The sequence below is a fragment of the Patella vulgata genome, chromosome 3 (genome assembly GCF_932274485.2).
Source record: "Patella vulgata chromosome 3, xgPatVulg1.2, whole genome shotgun sequence".
In the NCBI taxonomy this organism is placed as follows: Eukaryota; Metazoa; Mollusca; class Gastropoda; family Patellidae; genus Patella; species Patella vulgata.
This window is the reverse complement of record NC_065881.2, coordinates 55,453,371-55,478,647: the sequence shown is the minus strand read 5'-3', so window position 1 is coordinate 55,478,647 and position 25,277 is coordinate 55,453,371. Positions and strand designations below refer to the sequence as shown.

Sequence of the window (25,277 nt, the reverse complement as noted above, 5' to 3'; positions counted from 1 at the left end):
CGACTTTATTTTTTTTCATTTTTAAACGAAGTAAACGTTTTTGATTTAGGTCGAAATACATTGTTGAATTGAGTTATGTGATGAGAAAACTCTATACGACTGATCTTTCGTTTCGTAATATATAATGCGGAGGTACGTTGGTATAGTAATTAAGTTCCGTTTTGGATTTAACCGTCGACTTTAACTTATTTGGCTTATATCTGAACATTAGCGCTATCTGTAAATCTAACATTAAAATGTACACAGATGCAGACTTCTCTAAATGAATCAACACAGCAAATTCCATCATATCGACACATTATTTTTTAACTGGATCAATTAAGGTGTAGTCATTTTAATTAGCAAGTGTAGTGTTGTAATTTCATTAGTAGACTACCACTTAGAGAAACTGATCTGAATAGCACGCTGTCAACATACAAACTAGTCCATACTAGTTCCAGTCAATAACTGTACCAAAGTTAAATATATTATCATGGGTCTTATATAGCGGTTATTTATTATCCCCATTTGTTTTCAAGAATCTTAAGCTACCATTTGCGCCCGTAAAATCCTCTTTTAAGAAAAGCACTATGGTAGAATACTATTGCCCCCTCTCCCACTCCCCTCCCAAACGCACTTCTTCCCTAAATAGTCTCCTCTCAGAACGTATTTTAATAAAATCGTATATTTCTTCACTACTATTTTAAGGTTAACGAAAACGTTGACCTTGGTATACGTGAAATGAAATTATGGGGGTTTAACGTCCTACTGTTCTGCCCCGACAGGGCTAATGAAAAAGAGCATACGCCATGCAGTGTACTGTCGTGGAAATTTTGCCAGGACTGTTGTGAATATATGTTTAGTTTAGTATATTTTATTGTTCATATTCTGTTATCCTCAGTTGCAGGATTGTCATTTAATGAGGGGTGGCTAATCTTTCCGCGGTTTTTGTAAGCGCATGACTATTACACTGTGTTATACCGCCATCTTTCCAGAACAATTGTCCATCCAATTTCTGTTGATCATGATTATGTGATTTCTATAGTTCAGAGATAAAACCCTTCAGAATATTTGTTTCTTGTTCCTATCTGATATCGACATAATGAGTTAAAACTATCAAGAGAATAACATATACATGTATTACTGAAATTTATCGCTTGAACTTTTTCCCCCTTGAACTAATTCGAATTATTTCTTCAGTGAGTCTTTTACATGCATGCATATGTGTACAAGGGATCTTGGCTTTTCGTCCACCCGAACTACTGTCACTTTTCAGGCCCTCTGTCCTGCAGCACTGATAAGGGGAACCATTCCGAAAAATCACGAACATCCTCGAGCGAAACTGGGATCAAACACTGGACCTCCAGGTTACTGAACCAATGTTTTACTCGCTGAGTAAATAATATTAACCACTCACCTCATTCAATTTTCGGTGGGGTGAGGGGTGGGGGCAGAAAGGAGTAATGCCCCAAATCAAGTAGTCATAATATGGCCAGGTGGGAAGTTCAACAATTTTCGATAGCTTTTAGTCATGCTCTGTATGACATACCCCATACTAATGGGGATTTGGTATCATTATTTATTTGTGTGCGAAGAGATTGTAAAACATTGTTCCTAGAGAATCTGATACCACTACCCGCCGTAGTCCACATCGTCAAGTAGCTCTTGTAATTCTGTGTTTGAACCAATGGGCTAGTGACTCTGGAGGCCCACAGTTCGGTTTCTAAAATCGAGGTCCAAACTATCACTCCAGTCATCTATTAGTAACACCTGAACAATTCTCATACCGTTTCTTCGACTGTATATACTTGAATATTCAGAACAGTATATATGCTGAATTTGTCATTATTGTTACTAATTCTATTTGATACCAGGTGTCACGGTGGCTCAGTGAGTTAGTTGTTGAGTCGCACTTGGAGGTTCCGTGTTCGATCCCTGTGTTGACCGAGAAAGACCGTAAAATAATCCACGGCAGTTGTAATTTGATATAAGAGTAGGCCGTGCGCAATATTTCCCCTTGTGGTACACTCCATGGTGTATGCCTGTCTTCATTGGCCCAGTCGAAACAGACATGGTACCAACATTATTTTTATTTATTTATTTATTCACCTTTCTACAAAAAGTTAAGGGTTTCTACTATATAGTGCTGGCAACAAGTCCGGGGTTAGGTGGTGAGTGGTCTAATGCGTGGTTTTTTAGATCATATAGCCTCAGCTTGTACGTGGCAAGGAGTATGATCGACTGTGCCTGTCCAACCTCGTGGGTTTTCTCTGGTTTCCTCACACTGCTAAAGACCCTTACACGCAGGTAAATTATTGAAATGTAATTAAGCCGTATATTAGTCCCGAAATACCTAGTTTGTGTCGAGTGGGCATTTCTCCCCCTTTATATCGGACATAATAAGTCGATAACACGACGTTGCACCATTTAGAAAAACACAGATTCGATAAGCCACCTTCTGTAAAACATTATTATACGCATGACTCATAAACTGTACGTAACTATGTTAACAAAAAAATATATATATTGATCGTGACAGCAACAGACCGTTTTCACGCCTACAGCTGGGTATTTCTAAGAATTCAACATCAATTCAGGGATTTCCATATTTTTTACAGACGACCGCGTCATCGCACCTTCCATTATTCGGCACCGGGAGGTAGAGTTGAACAATTGTTATATGGGTAATTAGACATTTTATTATGTTCATCGTTATGTGTATGGGTTTCGATGTCACAGTACATGTATAGAAAGCCACGTACCTGAATTTGTTAACGATAAATAGGGTTCACATTAAAGATAAGATCTGTATATGACTATCTGATCTCCCTATGAATAGACTGGTCCTCTTTAAATACTGGGAGATACATGTAAATAGAATTACACAAGATCGTCTGCAGACTGCAAATTTTATATTTCACTTTTACATTCGTATGTAAGGATTTTCTTTCTAAATTCCAATAGACCAGGAGTCCGCCATCAAAATAAAATAAGGTAGGTACAAACTTATGTCAACTTATTTTGACATTTACACTGACATAAATGTCATGTTGACGCTTGGCTAATTTCAGCTCTGTACGGGATGACCTTTTTCACTCCTACATGGTCGATATAACAATGTTATGTTATGAAATATATAGCATCAAGTGATTGGTCTGCATATACTACTTGAAAATATAGTTCACAACAAGTAGATAGATTTATTGTGCCAACACGTCCAGGACAGCATACAATACAAACATAATGTATACAAGATACAGATAGAATGTAAGAATATGTACATGAAATATTATATTTTTCTAGATTTTGTTGCATCAAAACCCCCGGTCAGGACAGCATACACATACAAAATTCTCAATTAGCAAACACAAATATACAACACTATGGCACAATCAACATGCATAACAGGGGTTAAAAAGGCGAATATATTCTTAATCACACACACACCGTTGAGAATATCTAGTGACAACTGCACTTACGGCATCCCATTAATACGATTTTCGGTCTCAAATCCATTGTTTTAACAACCGAAATTCTGACAATCCAGCTTTCGCAAAATCTATTTTAAAAAAAACCATACTGACATATTATATTATTACGTATTAAGAATATTCCGTGTTACGGTAGAGTTTAACAAGGACATACCATTTTAGCAACCACGGTAAGGCAATCAGGGGGCATGCGCCGGAATATGCCCCCCTTTCACTGTTAAAGATACATTATGGGAGATTAGATAACGAGTTGGCAGTTCTCACTATATTAGTTAAAAACTAGATAATGTAATTTGCTGAAAATTTCATTCAAATTGATCCACTATGAACCGAGAATTAAGCTATTGAAAATCCGCCTAGCCTCGATCATCATTACTAAAGTCAGAATACGATAAACAGCATAGTCTCGATTATCCATTTAATCATTAAATCGTGAAGGAAAGTTATGCACCAAATCCGCTCATAATCCCCTAAAGATCGCAGGCTAGCGATGCCATCGAGAGTTGATTATGGTCTGGATAGGTTAATTAATGTCTAATTAATAATTTAGATAACATTTCAGGCCTAAAGAAAGACCTGCAATAGACAGATTTAGCTCTTGCATAATGTATGTTAAAATTGATACAGCCATGGGTCCTATACAGGTTTTATCCGGTCCTAAGTTGGGTACTATCGTCCTAGCACTCGCCATTGCGGACCGGAGCGGCGTCTAGATGAACTTGAACTGCATACTTTCTGTTCAAAACAACGATTGATTACTGTTATTTATTACATTTTATCCACGGTGGCTCATTGAGCAAGACGTTGACTCGATCCCTGTGTTGACTGAGAAAGTTCATCGGGATTTTCAGGCGTGGATCCGGAAATGGGTGGAAATAAAAATTGACTTGAGTGGAAACTAAAATTCACTAGGGTGAAAATTAGAAGAAAAAAAAATATATTAATATTGACTTCGGTGAAAATTAAAATTGATTTGGGTGAACATTATAAAAAAACAAATTATATTAAAATTGACTTCGGTGAAAATTATAAAAAAAAAATATATATATATATATATTACGAATGACTTGGGTGGAAATTAAAATTTACTTGGGTAAACATTATAAAAAAACAAATTATATTAAAATTATAAAAAACAAATTATATTACGAATGACTTGGGTGGAAATTAGAATTGACTTGGGTGAAAATGATAAAAATCAAATTATATTAAAATTGACCTGGGTGAATATTATAAAAAAACCAAATTATATTACAAATTACAAATGACTTGGGTAGAAATTAAAATCGAATTGGGTGAAAATTATTAAAAAACAAATTATATTAAAATTGACTTGGGTGAATATAATGAAAAATAAATTATGTTATTTTCCATGTCCCTTATGAGTCACCGTAGAAATGCGCCGTGACCTGCAGCAATATAATATTTTAAGAAAGCACTTAATAAAGTTACATTGTGTAAGATGAACTCAATAAAAATGTAAAATGTCAGAAATTTGATTCTCGATTATCAAACAATCCAAACTACATTGAGAAAGGCGAGACTGTATTTTGTACTTCACCAGAGCAACCAGCTTAATATTCATCCAACCGTAACCAATAGTCAGTTATCGCCACTGTATATCTTATCATGTTAGATGACTTATTTAGGTAAAGTTAAAATTGTGTTTAGTTCTTTGTCATGAAAGTTCATTATACAGGTTTCTCTATTATTTGGATTCACATAAAGGGCGTATAGCTTTTTTTTATGTAACCTCAAAATGGATGAAAGTGGGTCTAAAAGTACATGTAATGTGTATGTATATAAAGTGATTAATTGGTTGATTTAGAGTATGCCAGAGCTTGTACACTTTAAGATGACCATTTGCCATCTGAAAACAAAATTAAGCTTCATTCTTTGATGATGTCACCCGATATTTATTGAAACATATATAATATGTTTATGATTTTATTTACTAGATTGTTGTGGATACCAAGGCCACAATGAAATGTTTCTACAAAGATTGTTACAAATATACGTTACTACTGGTGTATGACCTATAGGGATTAAACCATTTTGCAACGGGTGTCAGCTTAATGAGCATATAAAAGGTGTAAGACACTCCAAGTAGTCGAATTATTTGGGATCGTAACAAATAGTTTTTGGGCCGGTCGATCAACGATTAATCCATAATTTAGCAGTAAAAACCACATGCGAGTCTAAAAATCTATCGGGGAGAATTTTAAACAAGGTCCGTGTTGATGCATAGAAATAATTTTCGTTTTGAGGATACGAACGGGGCCTTCCTTGTCTTTAAAAAATAATCCCTGCTGACTCTTTTGTACGCGAGCCGTTCATTCGTTACTGCATCACAACCCCTTTCGATATTAAAATAGGTGAACTATTTTCCTACTTTCAGAATATAACCAGTTCATGCATATTACCTGTTATCTTTCAGAATGAAGATATTGGTATTAATATCCCTGTTAATTGTCCAGTCTAAAGCTAAACTCTGTCCTTCAAGATGTTTCTGCAGTAAAGACTTATCCACGGTGAATTGTTCTGGTAAGAAAATGACAAACTTCCCGAGTAACATACCTTTAGCTGTTAAAAAACTGATTTTAGACCACAACCTAATCACAGAAATACCAGTTGGGCCTCTGAAGAACCTCTTCAGTTTAAGTCTTCTGGATCTAAGAAACAACAAAATAAACACAATAGAACCGGGCGCCTTCCTGGACTGTGGACAACTTCAGCAGCTTTATCTTGTGACTAATAAATTCACATCAGTAAAGAAAGGCGCCTTCAACGGGGCAAATTCATTATTCTACTTGTCCATGTCGGCCAACAGACTAAGCGTTATACCACCACTTGGACCGCTGAAAAACTTAGCATCCCTCGTTTTGGAAGGCAATCAAATAAGTGATGCCACTTTCCCAACGGAATTCCTTCAACTGAAAAAGCTCAGAGACGTAATATTGAGCAATAACCCAATTGGAAATTTGCTGAACACTACTTTTTCAAATCTACGTAATTCGTCAGTTCAAAAATTGGAAATTGCCAGGTCGCAGATATCCAAAGTTGATCCCGCAACTTTTTCATATTTGACTCAAATAAAATCTTTGAAAATAGGATACAATCCTTTAAATAAATGGCAATTGAAGAATATAATGGCTGGACTTCGAAACTCGCCAATTATAAGTATAGACATTCGTAATATTAGTTTAGGTGGAAGTTTACCAGCAGAAACATTTTCCTGGATGGAGAAAATTAACGACCTTAGCCTCCGTAATAACCGAATACAGAGTATTCAACAGATGGCCTTTGTTAATCTGCCAAAACTCTTGCAAATAGACTTGACTGCATGCAACATCATGAGTATAGATCCCGAGGCCTTTTACAATCTATCATCCATACAACGAATATTTCTAACAGATAACAAATTAACGTCTGTTCCGAAAGGTTTGCCGCCTTCACTGCAGATGCTGCATCTGGAGAAGAATCAGTTGACTGCTATTAAAAATGATGACTTTGCCAATTCCACATCTTTACTGGAACTTTATCTTGGTACTAATAAAATTCACGTCTTACAGGAAAACTCTTTTGCTGGTCTTAATCGCTTAAACAGACTTCATCTACAGGAAAACAGAATTGCCAACCTACCTGGAAGCTTGTTTGGTAATTTAGGTCGACTTATATCTCTTTCCTTGAACAAAAACAACTTAAAAACCATCCAGGATCATTCTAGCACGTTTGATCCCCTCGTTTCCTTAACATACCTTGGCCTTGTCGATAACCAGTGTTCATATTTGCCACTGCCACTATTCAATCAGCTGACGTCGTTGGTATTTCTAGAACTGTCAAATAATAACCTTGGCAGCCTTATAAGTGCCGATTCCAATGGGCAGCTATTTGCCGGACTCTCGAAACTGGAAAGACTAGACTTAGATGGCAACCAGATTTCAACTGTTCATGATTCGATGTTAAGAGAACTTGTATCTTTAAAAAATCTATCGCTTGCTAGAAATGAAATATCACACTGGGGAGAACACTTATTTACAAAAACTCAGCAGCTTCGTGGATTAAACTTGAGCTACAACTTGATAACTTTGATTAACCAAACATCACTAAAAGATCTCAATTATCTCAAAGTATTTGATCTAAGGAAGTCACCTTTTGACTGCTCGTGTGATTTGCGATGGTTCAGAAATTGGATAAATCATACCCAGGTTATTTTACCTGATTTGCCAAATTGGACTTGTGCGGCCCCGACTTCTTGGCAAGGTAAATCACTCCTGTCATTCAAAGCTTCTAAAATTGATTGCAGAAACTGGACTTTGTATTATATTTTGAGTGGTGCTGGGGTCGGATTAGTTCTTAGCACACTCATCATGATGATACTCTATCGTTACAGATGGTTCGTATCCTTCCGCCTATATAGAGCTTGGAAATTTGTAAAGGGCACAACAAATACTGATTTTCGGGGATATGAGGCTATTCCAGGAGAGGACAAACACTATGACGTGTATATATCATGTGCACCAGAGGATAACGTTTGGGTGATAGAGAAGTTGTTGCCGCGAATTGATAATGGCAAGATCAATGAAAGAGAATTTCAGGGAAACTTTAATGTGTGTTTTAGTGTAAGAGATTTCGAACCCCACCTGTCAGTCGTCAGCTGCATAAATCGACATCTGACATCGAGTCGACGTGCATTTATTATTCTATCCAAACATTACTGTCAAGACAGACGTTGTGAGTTCGAATTGCATAATATTATGGCGGCTGTTTCCGAAGGGGATATCGAAGACTATACCGTTATAGTCGTAGGAAAACTACCCATTAAATATGTACCAAAGCTTTTAAGAAAAACAATTGAAAAACATCATTATATAGAATATCCTAACGCCAACACCGTGGAAGACGAGTTTATTGAAAAGGTTGGTGATATTTTAGAAAGTAGAAATAATGCGCGTGGTAACGTGATTAATTGAATATATGTATTCTGTTACAGATTTGCATTTATTAGGTTTGAAAAGATTTACATTTTGTATATTGCATTATTGTAAGTGGATCTATATTGTTCTCACAGCTTTCCGAGCATTCGTCTGCATGACGCCCCGTCCTTTCGTTCACATATTTTGTGGGCGAGCAAACAGTAAGAATCTTTTTTACTTAACTTTATATGTTGCCCGCGGATGTTTGTGGTTATATCATAGAGATGTGCACTGTACAAAAATATGGATATTGACCTTACTTCGCATATTTGTTGAGAAAAAATATTTTGACCTACACCTTGAACCTTTGTTTGCAAACATCATGTTTTGGTTAAGATGCAACCCCCCCCCCCCCCCACACACACACAAAACAACAAAAAACAAAAATGGTTGAATGCAACATTTGTTGTCACTCGACTCGGCAAACCTCGACCGTTCCGGTACCCTACATCTAGCCCGGCTGTATGAAGGTAAGTGATATGTGCCTACATGAGGCTATCGGTTACTTATTAGGAAAACTTGCCGCTTTTAGAAAGAAGTTCAAAAAATGCATCGTTCGCAGAGTGTGTAGAGTTTTCATTGCAAAGTTTCCTTTGTTTAAAGAAAATCGGATACACTTAAAAAAAACCCAGCTTTAGACATTGAAAGCTTTGTATGATAAAACACTCTTCTCCGGCGTCTTCTTGTACGCCGCCATTTGCAATCTTGAAAACAGCGCCAATGGATCAAGAATTTGATGTCAAGGAATTTTGGTTACATCTCAAAATAATTTTTCTCTCCAATGTTTTAATGTTGCAAAAGAAATGAAAGTTGTTTGAGGGGCTATAATTTGTACTTATCTCATGTGTAAACCTGAGATTTTTATATTAAATTTTGATGAAACATTGACGAGAAATTATTTTGGGATGCAACAAAAATTCCATGACATCAAATTCTTGATCAATGGCGGAATTCGTCATACAGCCGAGGCTAGGATGTACACTGGAGTCTACTGAGGTTTGTCCAGTGCATTTGTTGTATCATGTTAAATGACTAATCAGAAAGCAGTTTCAAATCATGTGATCATCCAACTTGGTAGACGTTTACTGCGTTATTCAAAAAGAGGCACTCTGATTGGCGGTAAATTTCCATCCAGTTTCTGTTACAAGTTTGGAATTACACATTCAATCATATGCTTGGCGGTGTTGTCAATCTGGCACAAACAAATAGTACCGGTATATCAAACTTGTCTTATGATGTTTTCTGACAACAAATTGATAGTGTACAGTACACTGGGATAATTAGGCCTATCTCTTAGGTTATATTTCGAAGTACAGTGCAAACTCCTATTATTAAGACTTTTAGCTGCATTTTTCTAGAATATATTTGTAAGTGTGTATTATTAATGAACATGCGACTGTTGATTCATAAGGCGAAGGTCATTCGTGTTTTTGTACTAAACAGTAAGCAAATACACCCCGCCTCGGTAAATCCCACATCCGTTTAAATGTCAATGGCATGTAGTTTACAACAAGTAGATGCAAATGTTTTCCCATTAACTCGTGATTTACATGGCGATGAGTGTACATATTTATTTATAATATAGCTGCACATAAAAGTTCGGATTTTGCTTACTTTCATTTTCGTTTTGCTTGAAATTTATGTGTGCTGAACCAAATACGATTGTATCAAATGATCTCTTGAATCCTCCAAAGTTCCTGTCTGATTACCCCTTGTCAGTAGTGCGGGGTAGGGGGTAGGCAAAGAAAGGTATCTAGTCTTTCGAATAGGACAGAAACTGGATCCACTGTGTACTCGTTGGTGTACATGTAAAAGATCAATTATCAGTTCGAATTCGATGAAGGGTGGGTAGCCATCCGGGTAAAATTGACACAGAATAGTAGAACGTTGAACCACATTATTATTTTCAGTTTATTTAATTTTACATTTATCATTTTGCACTAACAATACTTAACTTGTTTTTCACTCAGTCACATTTTGAGGTACTTGTATATAAGACTTTCCCTTTCATATTCGATGTATTAAATTATTATAAATTGTTGAGAATTATAGTACGTTGCATTCAGATTTTAAATGTATGTGTCATTTATGCTGTACATTGAATATTGATCGGCCTAGATAATAAACAGCGTTAACTTTTATATTAATGTATATCTTTATAATATTATTATTATTATTGTTCGAATTAGTAAATTTCCTTCTATATTTATGTATGTTTATTGTCCAAGAAAGCAGATGCTGGTAGAGTGGTATTCTCTCATATTGCAGCTCTCTGTTTGCAGAATGTTACTAAAACTGTAAAATAATCAATTGAGAGGAGTTTGATCGGACTTAATGTTTCGTCAGCAGAATATTTCTGCCAATTTAAGACAAACATGTGGGTAATTTTATTTACAATTTGTGCAATGCCAGGTGCAATAATTTTGCCGGCTCTGGGGCAACGGAAATTAATATATAATCCTTTAAGCGGTGTGCACACTAGCCGAATGATCCACTCATATCGAGAAGTCACGTGATTGTTTGAAGACACTATGGTCGCCGCCATGTTTAATCATGTAACGTGAAAGGGAATGCATATCGACTGGTGGATAGAGCAATGAACTATAACACATACGTATCGAAAGACAATTGCTAATTTCTTTGGGCGACATTTTAAAGAGTATTCTATAAACGTTTTCAAGCACTTAGTATGCGTTATAGTGTATTGGATATATCTATGTATTAGGTGATATGGAAATACATTGTCAAGGGCACATTTTGCAATTTTAAAAAAAGAATTGACATCATTATATTCAGGCCATCTTTGCCATGAATTGCAACACATTCCCGACATACCTTTACTTCATTAGTATACACTTCGGGAGATAGGGAACGTTATTAAAATTGACCCCAATCGTCTTACAACAGCGAATCTGTTTGGAGTATGTTTCATAAACCTCTAATTACATCTTTATTTAACTATGTATACATGGGTGCGGAAAGTTGATTACGTTGTTAAGATGTACCAGAAATAATAGAATGTCCAAACATATAGTCTTTAATAATAATAATAAAATAATAATAATAATCTTTATTTAACTATGTATACATGGGTGCGGGAAGTTGATTACGTTGTTAAGATGTACCAGAAATAATAGAATGTCCAAACATATAGTCTTTAATAATAATAATATAATATAATGAATTTATAAAGCGCCTGCATTCCAGTAAAAATTACTGCTCCACGGCGCTATTACATTTTGTAAAAATGGTAGATGCAGAATAAATAAAAATGAGTTATACATATTATAATCACGGAAAATTTAAGAAATATGAAGTTATAAAAATGACAGCGCAAGCACTAAATAAAACTTAGCTTAAAAAGATCAGTTATTAAAAGTCACCACAATCGCTACATAAAACTTTGCTTAACAAGTTCAGTTTTTAAAAGCCATAACGAACATTACATGAAACTTTGTTTAAAAGTTACCAGGGATTGGCAGTTTTTTATGTGTTCGGGTAGAGAATTCCATAGCATTGGTGCAGCGTAAGGAAAAGATCTCTGACCGTAAGACGATTTGGTTTTTGGTTGTACCAGTAAATTGTTATTCTGGGATCTTAGAGTTCTAGTTGGAGTGTATCGATGGAGTAGAGATTGGAGATAGTCTGGAGAGTCTTCAGAATAGAGAGCCAGGTATGTTAAGGAGAAGATTTTAAAGTTGATACGCGATTCAATAGGTAACCAATGTAGATTCTTTAATACTGGAGTAATATGATCACGTTGTTTGGTTCTTGTTACAATACGGGCTGCCATTTTTTGGATCTTCTGTAGTTTAGTTATTTGATATGAGGGAAGATTAAACAGAATGGAATTGCAGTAATCAAGACGAGGTGTTACAAGTGAATTGACTAACAATTTAGATGTTTTAGATCAATAAAGTTTCTAATACGACCAATGTTAAAAAGATGGTAATTAGTGAATTTACACATCATTGAAACATGGTGTTTAAAATCAAAGTTACAAATACCAAGTTTGACATGTCTTATAAGTATATAACCGAATACATATTGGATAATGATCCAAGTCAAATTTTTTTAAAAATTTTCTGTCGTTACCTAACCCTGTCTGAGTTATCCCCCTTATTGTTATACCTTTATAAATACACTTACATAGTACGTTTTCTTCAACATACCTGTTTTGCATCTCTTGTGTGGGATATTATATTAATATATTATAAATCGTACAATGACATAACTTAATAATTCCGATTAGTCGCTAAAACTTATAGTTTATTAAGCTTTTAACGTTATTTTATCTGGATTGTTGCCCTTTTTATTCTGATTTTTTTTATCACCTTCTAAGTTATGACGTCGTTCCCAAAATAATGTCAGGCCACTCAGTCAGCAGACGGCTGTCTTTCGAGACAGTCTTCAGTTCCTATTCGCTTCTTTGTATTCAGATTTGTTTTTGTAAAAAAAATCGTAGGAATAGACCCCAAGATCATCAAATTTGAGTTGATAGATACATAATTATGATCATTAAGACGTTTCGGTGGCCATCTTTGACGCCATCTTGAAAAAAAAACACATCCGGGGGTCCTACGTTGGTAAACTTTTAGTATGTTATAAAGTACACTAAACCCTGCCAGAATCAGTTGAGAAGCCTTTTGTTGTAATTTTGGGGGGTTAAACCGTATTTTGACCTGGCTAGATGTTGATTGGAAGTTCGTCTATTTGCGATCTCCTAAGCTTACTTCCGATCGTTAATACCTCTGTTTTTTCCTCGTTTTAGTTTTAAGAAAGTTGGTTAACGTCCACTTTTTTATTGGCTGAATGCTGAGTTATATTTCATTTTTTGAGTACCTTGTTTAACAGGTGTGAATCATCGGCATATAGATGATAATCAATACCGAATTCTTTGATCACGTCTCCAAAAGGTGGGTTATAAGCTGTAAAAAGGGGAGGACCGAGTATAAAAGCTTGTGGAACACCATAACATAAATTAGATTTTTGATTATTGATTTTTACGGATTGTTTTCGTCGATTGAGGTAATGCCAAACCCCTGATTCCAAATCTGCCATGAAGTACATCCTGATCAATAGTGTTAAATGCAGCACTAAGATCTAATAGAACATGTTTCACAACGTTTTTATTATCCAGTTTTAAGAGAATGTCATTACAAACTCGAATTTTTATAGGCTGACTGAAAACTATCATTTAAATTATTGCGTTTTAGCTTTTGTTTAAATTGTATGGAGACAACTTTTTCAATCAATTTGGAGACAAAAGATAAATTAGACACAGGTCTATTGTTTTTAAGAATATTTCTGTCAAGGTTCGATTTTTTCAATAGTGGCCCAACTTAAGCTTCTTTTAAGACTGTTGGAAAAATACCAGACATCAACGACGCATTAACAATTGGGGTTAGAATGGGTAGAATTTCGTCCAAACATGATTTCAGTAAGAAACCACAAGACGAGGATGAGGAATTGATTATTATTCTTTCCAATTCAGATGAGGAAACTTCATCAAAAGAAGAGTAACTATCTGCATTCAGCAATGTTGTTTCTGAATCTGATCTACAAAAGTTTGAATGCAAATTTTCTTGTCGACTCAAGATTTGTACGAATTACTTGTATTTTGTCAACAAAAAAGTTTGAAATAGATTCATTAAGACAGACAGTACAATCGGTGTCTGGAAGATCCAATGAACTGTCAGATGACTTTATAAGGCCGTTTATAATGTTGTATATCTCCGTTGTATTTTCTGAATTTACAGTGATTTGATCAAGGATGAATTTACGTTTCCATGTCTTAATTAAATTATTTGTTTCGTTTCTAGATTTAATGTATAATTGGTGATGGATTTCAAGTTTAGTTTTGCGCCAAAGAGCTTCAGCAGTTTTACATCGTAACTTACTTTCGCGAGCTTCGTCATGGAACCATTTCCTGTTTGGTCTGAGTGTAATATTCTTTTGAAGAGATCAGGCATGATTATTGAAAATTTCCTGAAGTACAGAATTATAAATATGTATTTTCTTGTCGAAACTATTTTCGTTCTCAATCCTTTCTAACAATGAAGAACATATTATATCCTGCTTGAGCTCTTTAATGTCAATGTTGCGAATCTTTCTAAAAGTTATTAGCCGTTTAAAGACTTGGGTTTTGAAACGGAAATATCTGCAAAAACACAGAAGTGATCAGATATACACTTGTTCTCAACATGTAAATTTTCGATAAGTTCATCAGAAGATTTTGTAATTATAACATCCAGAAGGTGGCCTTTGGAGTGTGTTGAGTTCTTTACGTGTTGTACCACAACAAAGGTATTAATAATTTCAGAAAGCTGACTACACAAAAACGGAGCCAAAGCAATTAAGGTATTAGACGAATTAGGCTTATATCATAATACTTAGAACATTTAATTTAAATATTGGGCAAACAATAATCAGAGATCGCCATTCAAAGGGGTAGAAAAGAGACAGAATTGTTCCCATGATTTAAATCTCTACAACCAAAAAGAATCCAACATGTCAAATTCATAAGATAACGTTATTGAAGGTGGCTGTCCTCTACATCCGGTTATGGGTATCTGTATCCTGTGATTTTGGGATACACGCTTTCTCTTATTCATATCCTGTTACCTCCTAATATACGCTCATTCATGAAGCTAGGGGAAGCAATTACTAGTTTTCAAGATAAGTTTTTTTTATGAAGAAGTATTATTCCATTAGGGATTTGTTGTGATCGTAGTTAAAATATTAAACTTTATAAAGTCAATTTAAATTTTAATTCATTTTCTTTTTGTGCGTTCGCGCCTTGGTTATGATTTCTGAGATTGTATGGATAGACCATCTTTGTAACCACAGCATAAAAATAAGAATAAACCATTATCTAAACTTTTAAGATGGCAAATCTTTTTTTCTAATTTCACATAATAAAAATACAGTACTCCGTAGAATGTGCGCTTAATGTTTACTGACAGCTGTGGGGTATATAGTCCTACGTATTTTATTAGAATCTGAATACTTTATGACAGAAATCTCTTCTCATGTCGATTGGTGTAAAAAGCCACATGTTGATTCTTTACCTAACCCTAACCGTGGAGCTTCATTGATTCTCTCCCTTCACTAACGATTTTAACACAAGAACCACACTTGAGTACAGATAGCTTTTTTACACCAACCCTTCTCATGGAAGTATATTATCCAACTCGGTGTTCAGTTTAAATTATGGACATATCCGTGACATTCACCATTGTCTTATTTACGAACAGCTTTTGTACGATGTATAACTTCAACGGTACCATAACCAGCCATTCCTGCCAACAGGAAAGCCATGCAAACGTATATTTTGACGTTGGTGGCGATGAAGTCGTTATAGGCGTAGGTAAAAATAAAACCACTCGATTCCCATAGACGATAATTAGCAAAGGCTGGTTCGGTATTATCTTTAAACAGCAATCCATAGAAAGCTGAAAGTAAAGAACCCATCTTTAAATACCTGAAAGGCGGTGAAGCAGTTTCAGAATAAGGATGATTTCTACTCCCTTGGAAATTTTGTTAGCGGAATGAGACACCCATACGCATGGCCTACTTTTCTGCTCCATCCGGCCTAAATGAAGACCGGCATACGCTATGCTGTGGGCTATGTGCGAAATTTTGTCTGGACAGCGACACTATGGCTTACTCTTATTTCGAGTTTTCATGTCACCCGAACAACTAGACTTTACTTGCCTGCCCCCCCCCCCCCCGCCGGTCCTGTACCACTGAAAAGGGGGAAAAACCGCGCCGGGACTTTCTCGGTCAAAACGGAAATATAACCCGGGAGGTCCAAGTTAGCGAGCCGGCGCATTACTCATTAGAGAACTAACCACATGCCAGTATATGCCTAACACTGGTCATAAGGTCGGGTCATTAGTGTCCCAGCTCGGCCTGCTGCTAATCGTCATCACAAGAAGCTTTGCATGACTAGAAACCAAATTTTGTAGCATTCCCCTGAACCATCACAAGCTGGAAATGAAATAAATGTTAAAACAAGTTTTGTGTGACTAGAAACCAACCGAGGACGAGGAATAAATATTTAAACAATGTCCCCTCCACTTTTGTTTACTGCAATCTGATTAAAACACAGATCATATATCGTTTCGTTTTATATAGTTCAAAATTTCGTTTTACTTATCATCACAACACTTATCATCTGGAAGAGTTTTTATATAACCCGCGTTCTGGTTGAAGTGAGGGATTAGCCAATGAAACGGTCTGTTACGGCGAGTTCTTGGCGTGCGATGCACGGAACTGTGGGTAAACCACTAGAAACGTCAACGATAATTGACGCGACCTTGCACTAAAACCGGTCAAATCTTCATGTAGTGTAGGCCATCGAAAGTATAAGAAACAAAACGAAATATAGATCTGTATTTTAATCAGATTGTGCATACTGATAATATGTAGGAATAAAATGGGTCAGAATTGACAGACTCAAGAAATTAAACAATGTAAATAGATATTGGCCAATTGATATCAATCTGGTGGAAGTCAGGAGAATGGGGTTTTGATTATTACATTCCCGAAAATCGGAAAGTAAAACTTATGCTTACTTTGTATGTAATTTTAGATTTTTCGAGAAACCACACTCTGGTTGGTCTTCAAAATATATTTACCCACGAAAAAAGGATGTTCTTACCATTAATTTGTGTTTGGATGACAGCATCCCCCATTCCCCATAGAGCTGCCAGTACATAGAATATAACTATGACATCTGGATCTGGTATCCAGAATAATAGTGTTATCTGTACCCCACCATGAACAATAAATGCTGAAATAGTAACATGTTAATTTATACATGAAGGGGATGTGTAAAACAATAAATTCTGAAATAGTAATACTCGGCAGGATCCAGATAATCAAAGGTGTCCTGGCTAGAGATAAGGGGGCATAATTTATAGGAGACACCGTAGAGGAGGCGGGCCCACGTGACCTCATTGTTTACCTTACAGCATTGTTTTCCTGTACATTCATTACGAACTGGTGTGTGGACAACAGGCCCGTAGCCAGCTTGCTGGGTGCGAAGGGGCAGTGAACGGGGGGGGGGCACACCCGGCACAGTCTACAGTAGGGGGGGGGGGCACCCGGCAAAGGCGACAGTAGGTATTTTGGAGCTATGGTCGGCAAAATATTTTCGGGGTGAGGGGCAAAGCCCCCCTTGACCTCTGCTGGCTACGCGCCTGGTGGACAAAGGTTAGTTTTTATCGTTAAAATGGAATTTAATCATGAGACGTCCAGATGGGCTAAATCTATTTGCTAAGGCCAGCTCAGTTTTCGTCAAGGTTGCTGAGATGTAAATATGGTTAGGGCACGAGATTCTTGGCGAGATTGTAGGTAAAGGTAAGCATTGGGGCTAGGTCCAGGGTTAAGGTTAGCATTGGGATTATAGCTTGCCCTATTTACATCTCGTGACCTTTGACCAAACTTGAAGTTGGCCTTATCAAATAGATCTAACCGTCACGTGGAACCGAGTTTTTACTAGCGACGCCAGGTTGGAATTCCTTCAGCGAGGACGCCAATTGACGCTTTCAATTACAGAGAATAATTTATAAAGCGATAAATCTGTAATTATGAGGAAATATCAAATTATTAATTCAGATTGTCTAATTAACCGAGTAAATAATTGCAGATCGTCAATCATTATACGTCTAACGTTGATATCGTTAGGGCTTTGCAAGTGGGCTGTTAATATAATAGCATCTGGATTTATAATTTAGATTTCTGAATACGAACCTAATATAAAGAAGGGAATGTGACCAACATATTGTACCATTCTTCCAAATGCAAACGAGCAAATTGCATCAGTAACACCATAGCAGATCATCACATAGCCTACATTCCATATTCCTAATGAACATGTTATATACGACTGAAACAGAATTATTTTACTGCGAGATTTATAAAAATATGACACAGATTTTTGTATCTTAAATATCGTAGACTTAAAGGAGCTAAATCGCTTATATTTTGGATCTAGAAATTGACACAAATGGGTCGCAACGTATATAATAATGTAATGTGAATGTATATAAACTGATTTACATTCAATCGTTGCTGTTTTTAATGCAATTTCTAATCAGATATCTTCGGTAAAATACACCAGTAGTCTCAATCCAATGGCAATCTCTAGCGTCTGCTTATTCCACCGATAGTATTTATTGCTCATGCTCTCCAGATAAGAATATGACGTCACCGTTTGACATGACTTGTGGAATATATCTAGCCTCTTTCTACGAGTCCCTTGTTAAAAATGGCGCTGAAATGCACCATGGTACACGATTCGTGTACCAACGGTAAAATGTTTATTTTGTATTAATTATTGGATATCAGAAGCCCATCTTTTCCCCGTAAGATCACAACATCAATGTTGATTTAAATTGACAAATAAATCATGTTTTCAATGTCGACGATTTTGGATGATATTGAGGTAGAGACTTAGCTACTTTAAAGGGGCATTAGGTAAGATTAAAGAGCTGATAGTTCTCGCTATAATAGTTAAAAAAATAGATAGTGAAAACAGAATATGCTGAAAACTTCAGTCAAATTGCTTCACTCTGAACCGAGATATTTGCGATTATATTTTAGGCTAGTCTCGATCGTCATTACTACTAACGTTGGTACGATAATAAACTAAGTCTCGATAATAATTTAGATTACATTTCAGACCTAAAGAAAGACCTGCAATAGGCAGATTTAGCTCTTGAATAATGCATGTTTGATATAATTCAAATATGTACTGACGGCCGTCTCCTGTATGTTTTCGAATATTACGATTACTTTCGAATTTAGATTACAGCTTTTATAAACTAAAATCCAATGAGCCCAAATATTTGAGCACAATCTAATAAAAACACACCCAGTTTAACTTGGCAGAAAGAAGAATAATTTCCATAAATAATGGCTCTGTATCGATACACAATTAAGTACAATTGAGTTTTACAATTTAGGTTGCGTTGCGTTCTAATAATTAAATTAAATACCAACCCTTGTATAATCCCCTGATATAAAAGCCTGTTCAACACCTGAGTAGATAGTTAAAGGTATAAGTAAAATCTGTGCTGGTGATGATATCAGATGTTTAAATGTAGCAATCAAAAGTTTTGGAGACGGTCGACCTTGTCGTCTCTCATCTTTTTCAAGGATGATTTTATCCAATAAAACAGATATGACGATAACAGCTACCACAGCACAGGCAATATAAATACCACATAATAAATAAACCTGAAATAATTCATTAATTACATTGACAATTACAAATAGATAACACAGAAAACAAACGATTCAGACAGAAAAACGAAGAATATTTAATCATGCATCTCGTGTTATCAAAGCCACTAATAATCTAAGGCGACAGAGGCGTCACGTATTGGCGTCTGACGCTAAACGTTATTATTGGATTTCTGGACATTATTCTAGAAAATTATGGTGTATATATTCCTTTAAAGATTACCTAATATGTAATCTAAGAACAAGTGCCCGTTTTAACAAATTAACATTGTGTGCGTTATCTTTATCATTAAGGGTCAGGTGCATTTTGAAAGTTTGGTTATATTAACTGGCGGATGTAACTGTTCCGTATAGATAATTCAAAATGATATTAAGTAGGAATTTAAAGGACGATATTGGTGTCAGTCATTATCACATATGTGATAGAACTGGTTAAATACGTTCCAAATATAATTTTAACACATAGATCATTGCTACAATAGATGCGTAATAAAGGTTTCAACTATCGGAAGTGACGAACGCAAAAGGAAAACACGAGTTATCCCTCTGTATAACTGACTGAAATGACGAGTGATAACAGATACATGGGCGAATGTCTGTTCACTACTAATTCCTTCGAAGGAGGAATGACTGACATCAATATTGTCATTTAAAGTCCCATTTTACAAAACCTGATCTTCTTCTGGTTTCATTAAATTGGTATTGTTGGTCGGGGGGTCTGTGGGATCAAAATTGGCACCACATTTATTCAGATCATTAGAAACATTTAACGTAGTTCCATTTTCAGGTGTTGCCCTCAACACCGTGGATGATATCAGATTTCCCCATATCTGACCTGAAATTAGTAGACGTTTAACTTCGCAGTAAAAATCTTTAATGTAATTGCATAGTTTGTCGGCGGTAAACTTAGTATATATGCTTACTCACTAAGCCACATTGACTCTCCATTATTGCCGAGGCCAATAACCTTGGTCCAGTTTTATGACTGATTTAGTACTTATTAACTTTGAAAGCTTCTGCAAAAGATGATGATGGAAATGCGCAATGTGACCATTAATCAGAATAAACAGCGTTAACATGACGAGTCATTTTATAAGCTGGCTGACAGTTTCAAAATGGGAGACAATAAATCTTTTGACAATTGGAGGCCAAATTAATTAAGGTACAAGTGTTTATGGACCGGAGTGAAATTAATAGCAAAGCTGTTGCTAGGCGTTGTTTTTAATATTTATTCTGTATCTTCATTTTGCTCAAAATCTCAAAAAGGCTATGTAATTAATAGGAGTATTGTGTATAGAAATAACCAAACGGACAATATTAAAGCTGTTACAGTCGCACCTCCGCTTGCTTCAGAAATCAAATGTCAGTTGGATTTATTAATTCATTTGAGTCAAAAATATCTTAAAGTCAGCAAACTGTTAAAAACAATAAAGGATAACAACTATGTCTTACTTGACTGGAAAATCATGAAAAATATTCCAAAGAAGCGATTAATAGTGGCATCCTCGGACTGACCGGTTAATTTAGCATACCAAACACCAGTTTCTGTTAGATAGGCACACTTGGCGGACCATAGAGGAGCGGCACCTAAACCCAGGATTATTGCTGCCGGAATCATGGTCCCCCATACGGCATAGAAATTGGCACCCATATACAAGACATATCCGCACATAGATAGAGGAATGGTCCATTTACATCCTAGATGAGCTATTAATATCGGTGGCACGAACATACAAGAGACCACGAGAGCTCCATAAAGAGTAGATAAACTAACGGTGCCGACTCCTTCTTCTTTGTTTAAACTACTCTGGAGATTAGCCATAGATTGATAAGCTGTGAACAAGAACACAAATCCGAAACTGACAACGAACAAATTTTTAAGAATCTGAAACTTCGTCATTTGACATGTAAAAGGCTCTAGTGCATGTCCGTAAGGTCCCTTAGTTGGATAATTCATCTCGTATTTCTCTTTGTCCTTCATGATGTTGGATTCTGAAAGCAAAAGTCAGATTTTCACAGCTAACATGTAATCATTAACCTGTTTACCGAAACGTGAACAATGTATGTAGTTTTCCTGGAATCTTAGGTCTTCTCGGGCTCGGACGTCAGTGTGGATCCACTCATTTAAATTTTATTTTTAAAACATTTTGTTACCCAAACTATTTTTAAAACAGTTTGTTACCCAAACTATTCTCAAAACAAACTGTAAAGACTGTATAAAGGTTGTCAAAAGAGAAGATTTATACATTTATATTTATACATTTATATTTTTAAATAAACGATATTACTTACTTATAAAGTTAATATTGTTTGCCGTCAGTGCATTATAAAATACTATTCATGAGTAAACTTGAATAAATATATCAGTAATAATAAGGTATATTATCTACCTATGTTTTTAACATCCTATATGTCCCGGTAAATGATTTAATACAGGTTACTGTTGTCATATTTATTGGGGTAATATATCTACATATCTTAAAACATGCATAGGTTAAGCTAATAAAAAAATCCTCCCACCATTGTGGTATCCATACTAATATTATTATGATCATTTCTATACGCCCACATTATGCCGTCACACGTCAACATTTGGCTTGTGAGTGCGATAGATTGCTAGGCTACAGTTTTTAGTGGATCAACCCTATTAATATTCAGCGTTCCACGCCCTTCTTTTCCGGAGTTATACTGAAAACCGCGATAGATGTAGTAATATGGTCTCTACTGTGACCATATTATCTCTTTAACTGATTATTGGTTCCACATATCGTAGAGAGTCATATCTCACGCACTCAAATTGAATGAGTGATAGGTTTTTATATAAAAACTGATAATTTGGTAAGCATTTAATTCTGGGTTAATAACAAAATAAAACGTCTGCACTCCCGGTGGAAAGTTTTCACTGTCGATATAAGGGTGGTTCTCGACGTCATTAGGCTTAGTAACCAATCATCATAATTAATTACGTAATATTTGTTCAATTAAATAATTGACAGAGCTGTCTCAAGGAAACTGTCAATGTTAAAAGACTGGTGTAGATCCAATAGAGGTTAGACACGCGTTGAGAGAGATTCGTTGGGAGATATCGTTGACGTTGAAGAGACACCAACTGGATTCCGAATGCCTCGTTAGGTCGTAGGAGAGCCATGATGAATGCATTCCGTCAGTAAACTCGTTCTGCGAAGTGGTGGGGTTGAGAGAGTAGAGAATGACTTCTATTGTAATCTATGCTTGTAATCTATGTATCCAGGGCTTGATATAAAATGTTAAAACGAATTGTCGCATTGTTGTTCCTGGTAGACAAACGTCTTAGCGGCTGAGATATAATGAATACACAACATGAGTACTAGGCAAAAGAAGAGAATTACAAATATAACCTAATATGTGTTTTGAATCCCGACCATGTACTTTTATAATGGTTGCTATGAAGATTTTGTATCTCGCTGCATTATCTATTCTTTCAAATTTTTTTTAAATTTTATACACATACTCAATAATCATTAACAATATAATTCATGTAATATAGAAGATCCCATAGGTTATGGCACAGATACCCAATATTTATATTCGTATCGTTAAGGGGGTGCAAAGACATTTTGGGCTGTGAAAACTGCTTTCACGTTTGTAGTAATGTACCAATAGCGCTAAAAAAAAACGTAATGAAACTACGGGTTTTTTTCCATTGGTGCAAGTAGGTGCAAAACGTTTAATATTGTATTGGACGTTAAATCTGTAATAAACAACAAACATCAACAAAAACATTAAACCCATAATAATCCAGAGCGCGTTATTGCGTCTTTTTCACAAGAGCCTTGATTTTGAAAATTACAAAATAGAAAACGAATGACGTCCCCATGGAATTGCATTCTAAAAATATGGCGTAGGTGGGCTTATTTATTTTACATTCTGGCTTTAGGCGTAATTTTTTTAACAAGGACATAGCCTACTGTCATCCCACCAATTTTGATCCAGAAAACTGGCGTACTAGTGTTGTGCATTGTCAATATACTAGTCCTTAGTGAGGTGGTGAATTAAGCCATCACCTGCTTGGTCCATACGCAAATATGCCCGCGCATGGACCAATCAGGTGCTGCGTTCCTAGTCAAAAGTGTTGTCATAGCTATATTCAATTTCCCAAGTAGTAATAGCATACCTCAAAAGGAAAAAAACCAGCAACATTTAAGACTGTTCAGTTTCATACAAACTAAGCATGGCGTTAATCTTATAAACGATAATGATTATTTTATTCTCACAATCATTAATGATTTTGTAATGTCAAAAACATACCACTTTACAAAGAAGAATTCAAAATGTATTAATCTTCCAGAGCAAACGATAAAAAGTCCTGTCATGTTAGATAACAATACTGTCTGAGCATGTTGTAATATACTATCCTGCCAATATTATACTAAATACGATTAATAAATGTGACACTGGACATAATAGTGTAAATGATGTATTGGTAGCTAATAGAATAAGAGACTTTATTATATTTAGAGACTCAAAACAAAACCCTTACATTGACGAAATCATTGATCATTTGTGTATTTCATAAAAATGGTGTATAACTTTAACTGTAAATACCTAATGAACTATTGTGCATCTCCTGTAATTTTTCATTGTTATTTTTTTCCCTTTGAAAGTGTACAATTAAGTACGAATAAAGATATTATTATTATACATCTGACACCCTGGCGGAATAGGGCGAATTATATTATTCCTGTGATGCGACTGTCTTTAAATTTGGCGTCGTGCATCTTTATTAGCATGGTCAATGGTCATCACCGATGCCAGGAAAGCCGGAGATCAGGACGTATACTATACTGCCCACGGGATTAAGAAGCGGTCTCGGGTGTCTACAGATCCATCGCCGCTATTATGCTGAGTTAATCGGCTTCGAATATTTATGGTAGGCCTATGTCCTATTACGAACGTTGTGGCTGGCGTGTATGTATGTTGGGTAACTTTACGACGTTTTGTTTACCTTCAAAGATCGCAACAAATTGCAGCGATTTCATTGGCTGATAAGTCGGTCAGCAGTTATTTGCCAGTTGTTATCGCTGAATCCGCGACAAAATAAAATCCTAAATTAAAAAATTAATTTGTATATCTCTTTTGCAGTTTTTTCGCGCGTATGAGGTCGTTTCGGCAACTGGGATACTTTATTGAAGTTTTAAATCTAGTTTTAGCCACAAGACCGATGGGTGGAACAAAAAGTCATAAAAATCTGACCCATCGTCTGGCCTATAACTAATGTATTATGCGTGGGGGTTTCTCCAGCAGTGGGATCGATCGTGTGAAACGTCAAATGACGTCATCAGTGCGCAGCGGGGTAACGTGAATTTTATTACGGAAATATGCATCCCATACCCGATTGATCCGCGTAATTCTATTTTGCTAGTCAAAGGTTGAACTCTTCTTTCATAATCAGTAACTTACTCTCCTCAATACGCAGTCACTTTGATGGGGTGAAAAAATATCATCATTCCCTACCCTATGGGTTGTCGCTTAAAAACAGTGCCCGGAATTTGAAGTGGGTCGCTGTGCGACTATGGCTTCTCGCCATGTGGTGCCAGGC

General features: G+C 35.9%; 2 protein-coding genes across 2 annotated transcripts; one reads left to right on the top strand and one right to left on the bottom strand.

The window, feature by feature from the left end:
• The first annotated feature begins 81 nt into the window (after positions 1-81).
• LOC126816636 (toll-like receptor 3) lies at positions 82-10,587 on the top strand. Its single transcript, XM_050543334.2, has 2 exons — positions 82-2,973; positions 5,908-10,587. The coding sequence occupies exon 2, from the start codon at positions 5,909-5,911 to the stop codon at positions 8,441-8,443; it is 2,535 nt and encodes an 844-aa protein (XP_050399291.1). The 5' UTR covers positions 82-2,973; position 5,908; the 3' UTR covers positions 8,444-10,587.
• A 4,775-nt stretch (positions 10,588-15,362) lies between these two features.
• LOC126816642 (protein unc-93 homolog A-like) lies at positions 15,363-22,116 on the bottom strand. The gene is made up of 7 exons (XM_050543345.2): positions 21,992-22,116; positions 21,152-21,691; positions 20,371-20,534; positions 19,457-19,693; positions 18,206-18,341; positions 17,112-17,243; positions 15,363-15,900 (listed from the first exon to the last, which is right to left on the bottom strand). The coding sequence occupies exons 2-7, from the start codon at positions 21,678-21,680 to the stop codon at positions 15,689-15,691; spliced, it is 1,410 nt and encodes a 469-aa protein (XP_050399302.1). The 5' UTR covers positions 21,681-21,691; positions 21,992-22,116; the 3' UTR covers positions 15,363-15,688.
• Positions 22,117-25,277: the final 3,161 nt, after the last annotated feature.

Excerpts from the sequence above, each read along its gene's own strand:
- LOC126816636 (XM_050543334.2), top strand. The coding sequence starts at position 5,909 with ATGAAGATATTGGTATTAATATCCCTGTTAATTGTCCAGTCTAAAGCT.
- LOC126816642 (XM_050543345.2), bottom strand. The coding sequence starts at position 21,680 with ATGAAGGACAAAGAGAAATACGAGATGAATTATCCAACTAAGGGACCT. Across the intron at positions 20,535-21,151 it reads TTTCATGATTTTCCAGTCAA|GTCAGATATGGGGAAATCTG; the intron begins GTAAGACATAGT and ends TACTAATTTCAG. Across the intron at positions 18,342-19,456 it reads TATCAGGGGATTATACAAGG|TCGTATATAACATGTTCATT; the intron begins GTTGGTATTTAA and ends ATTCTGTTTCAG.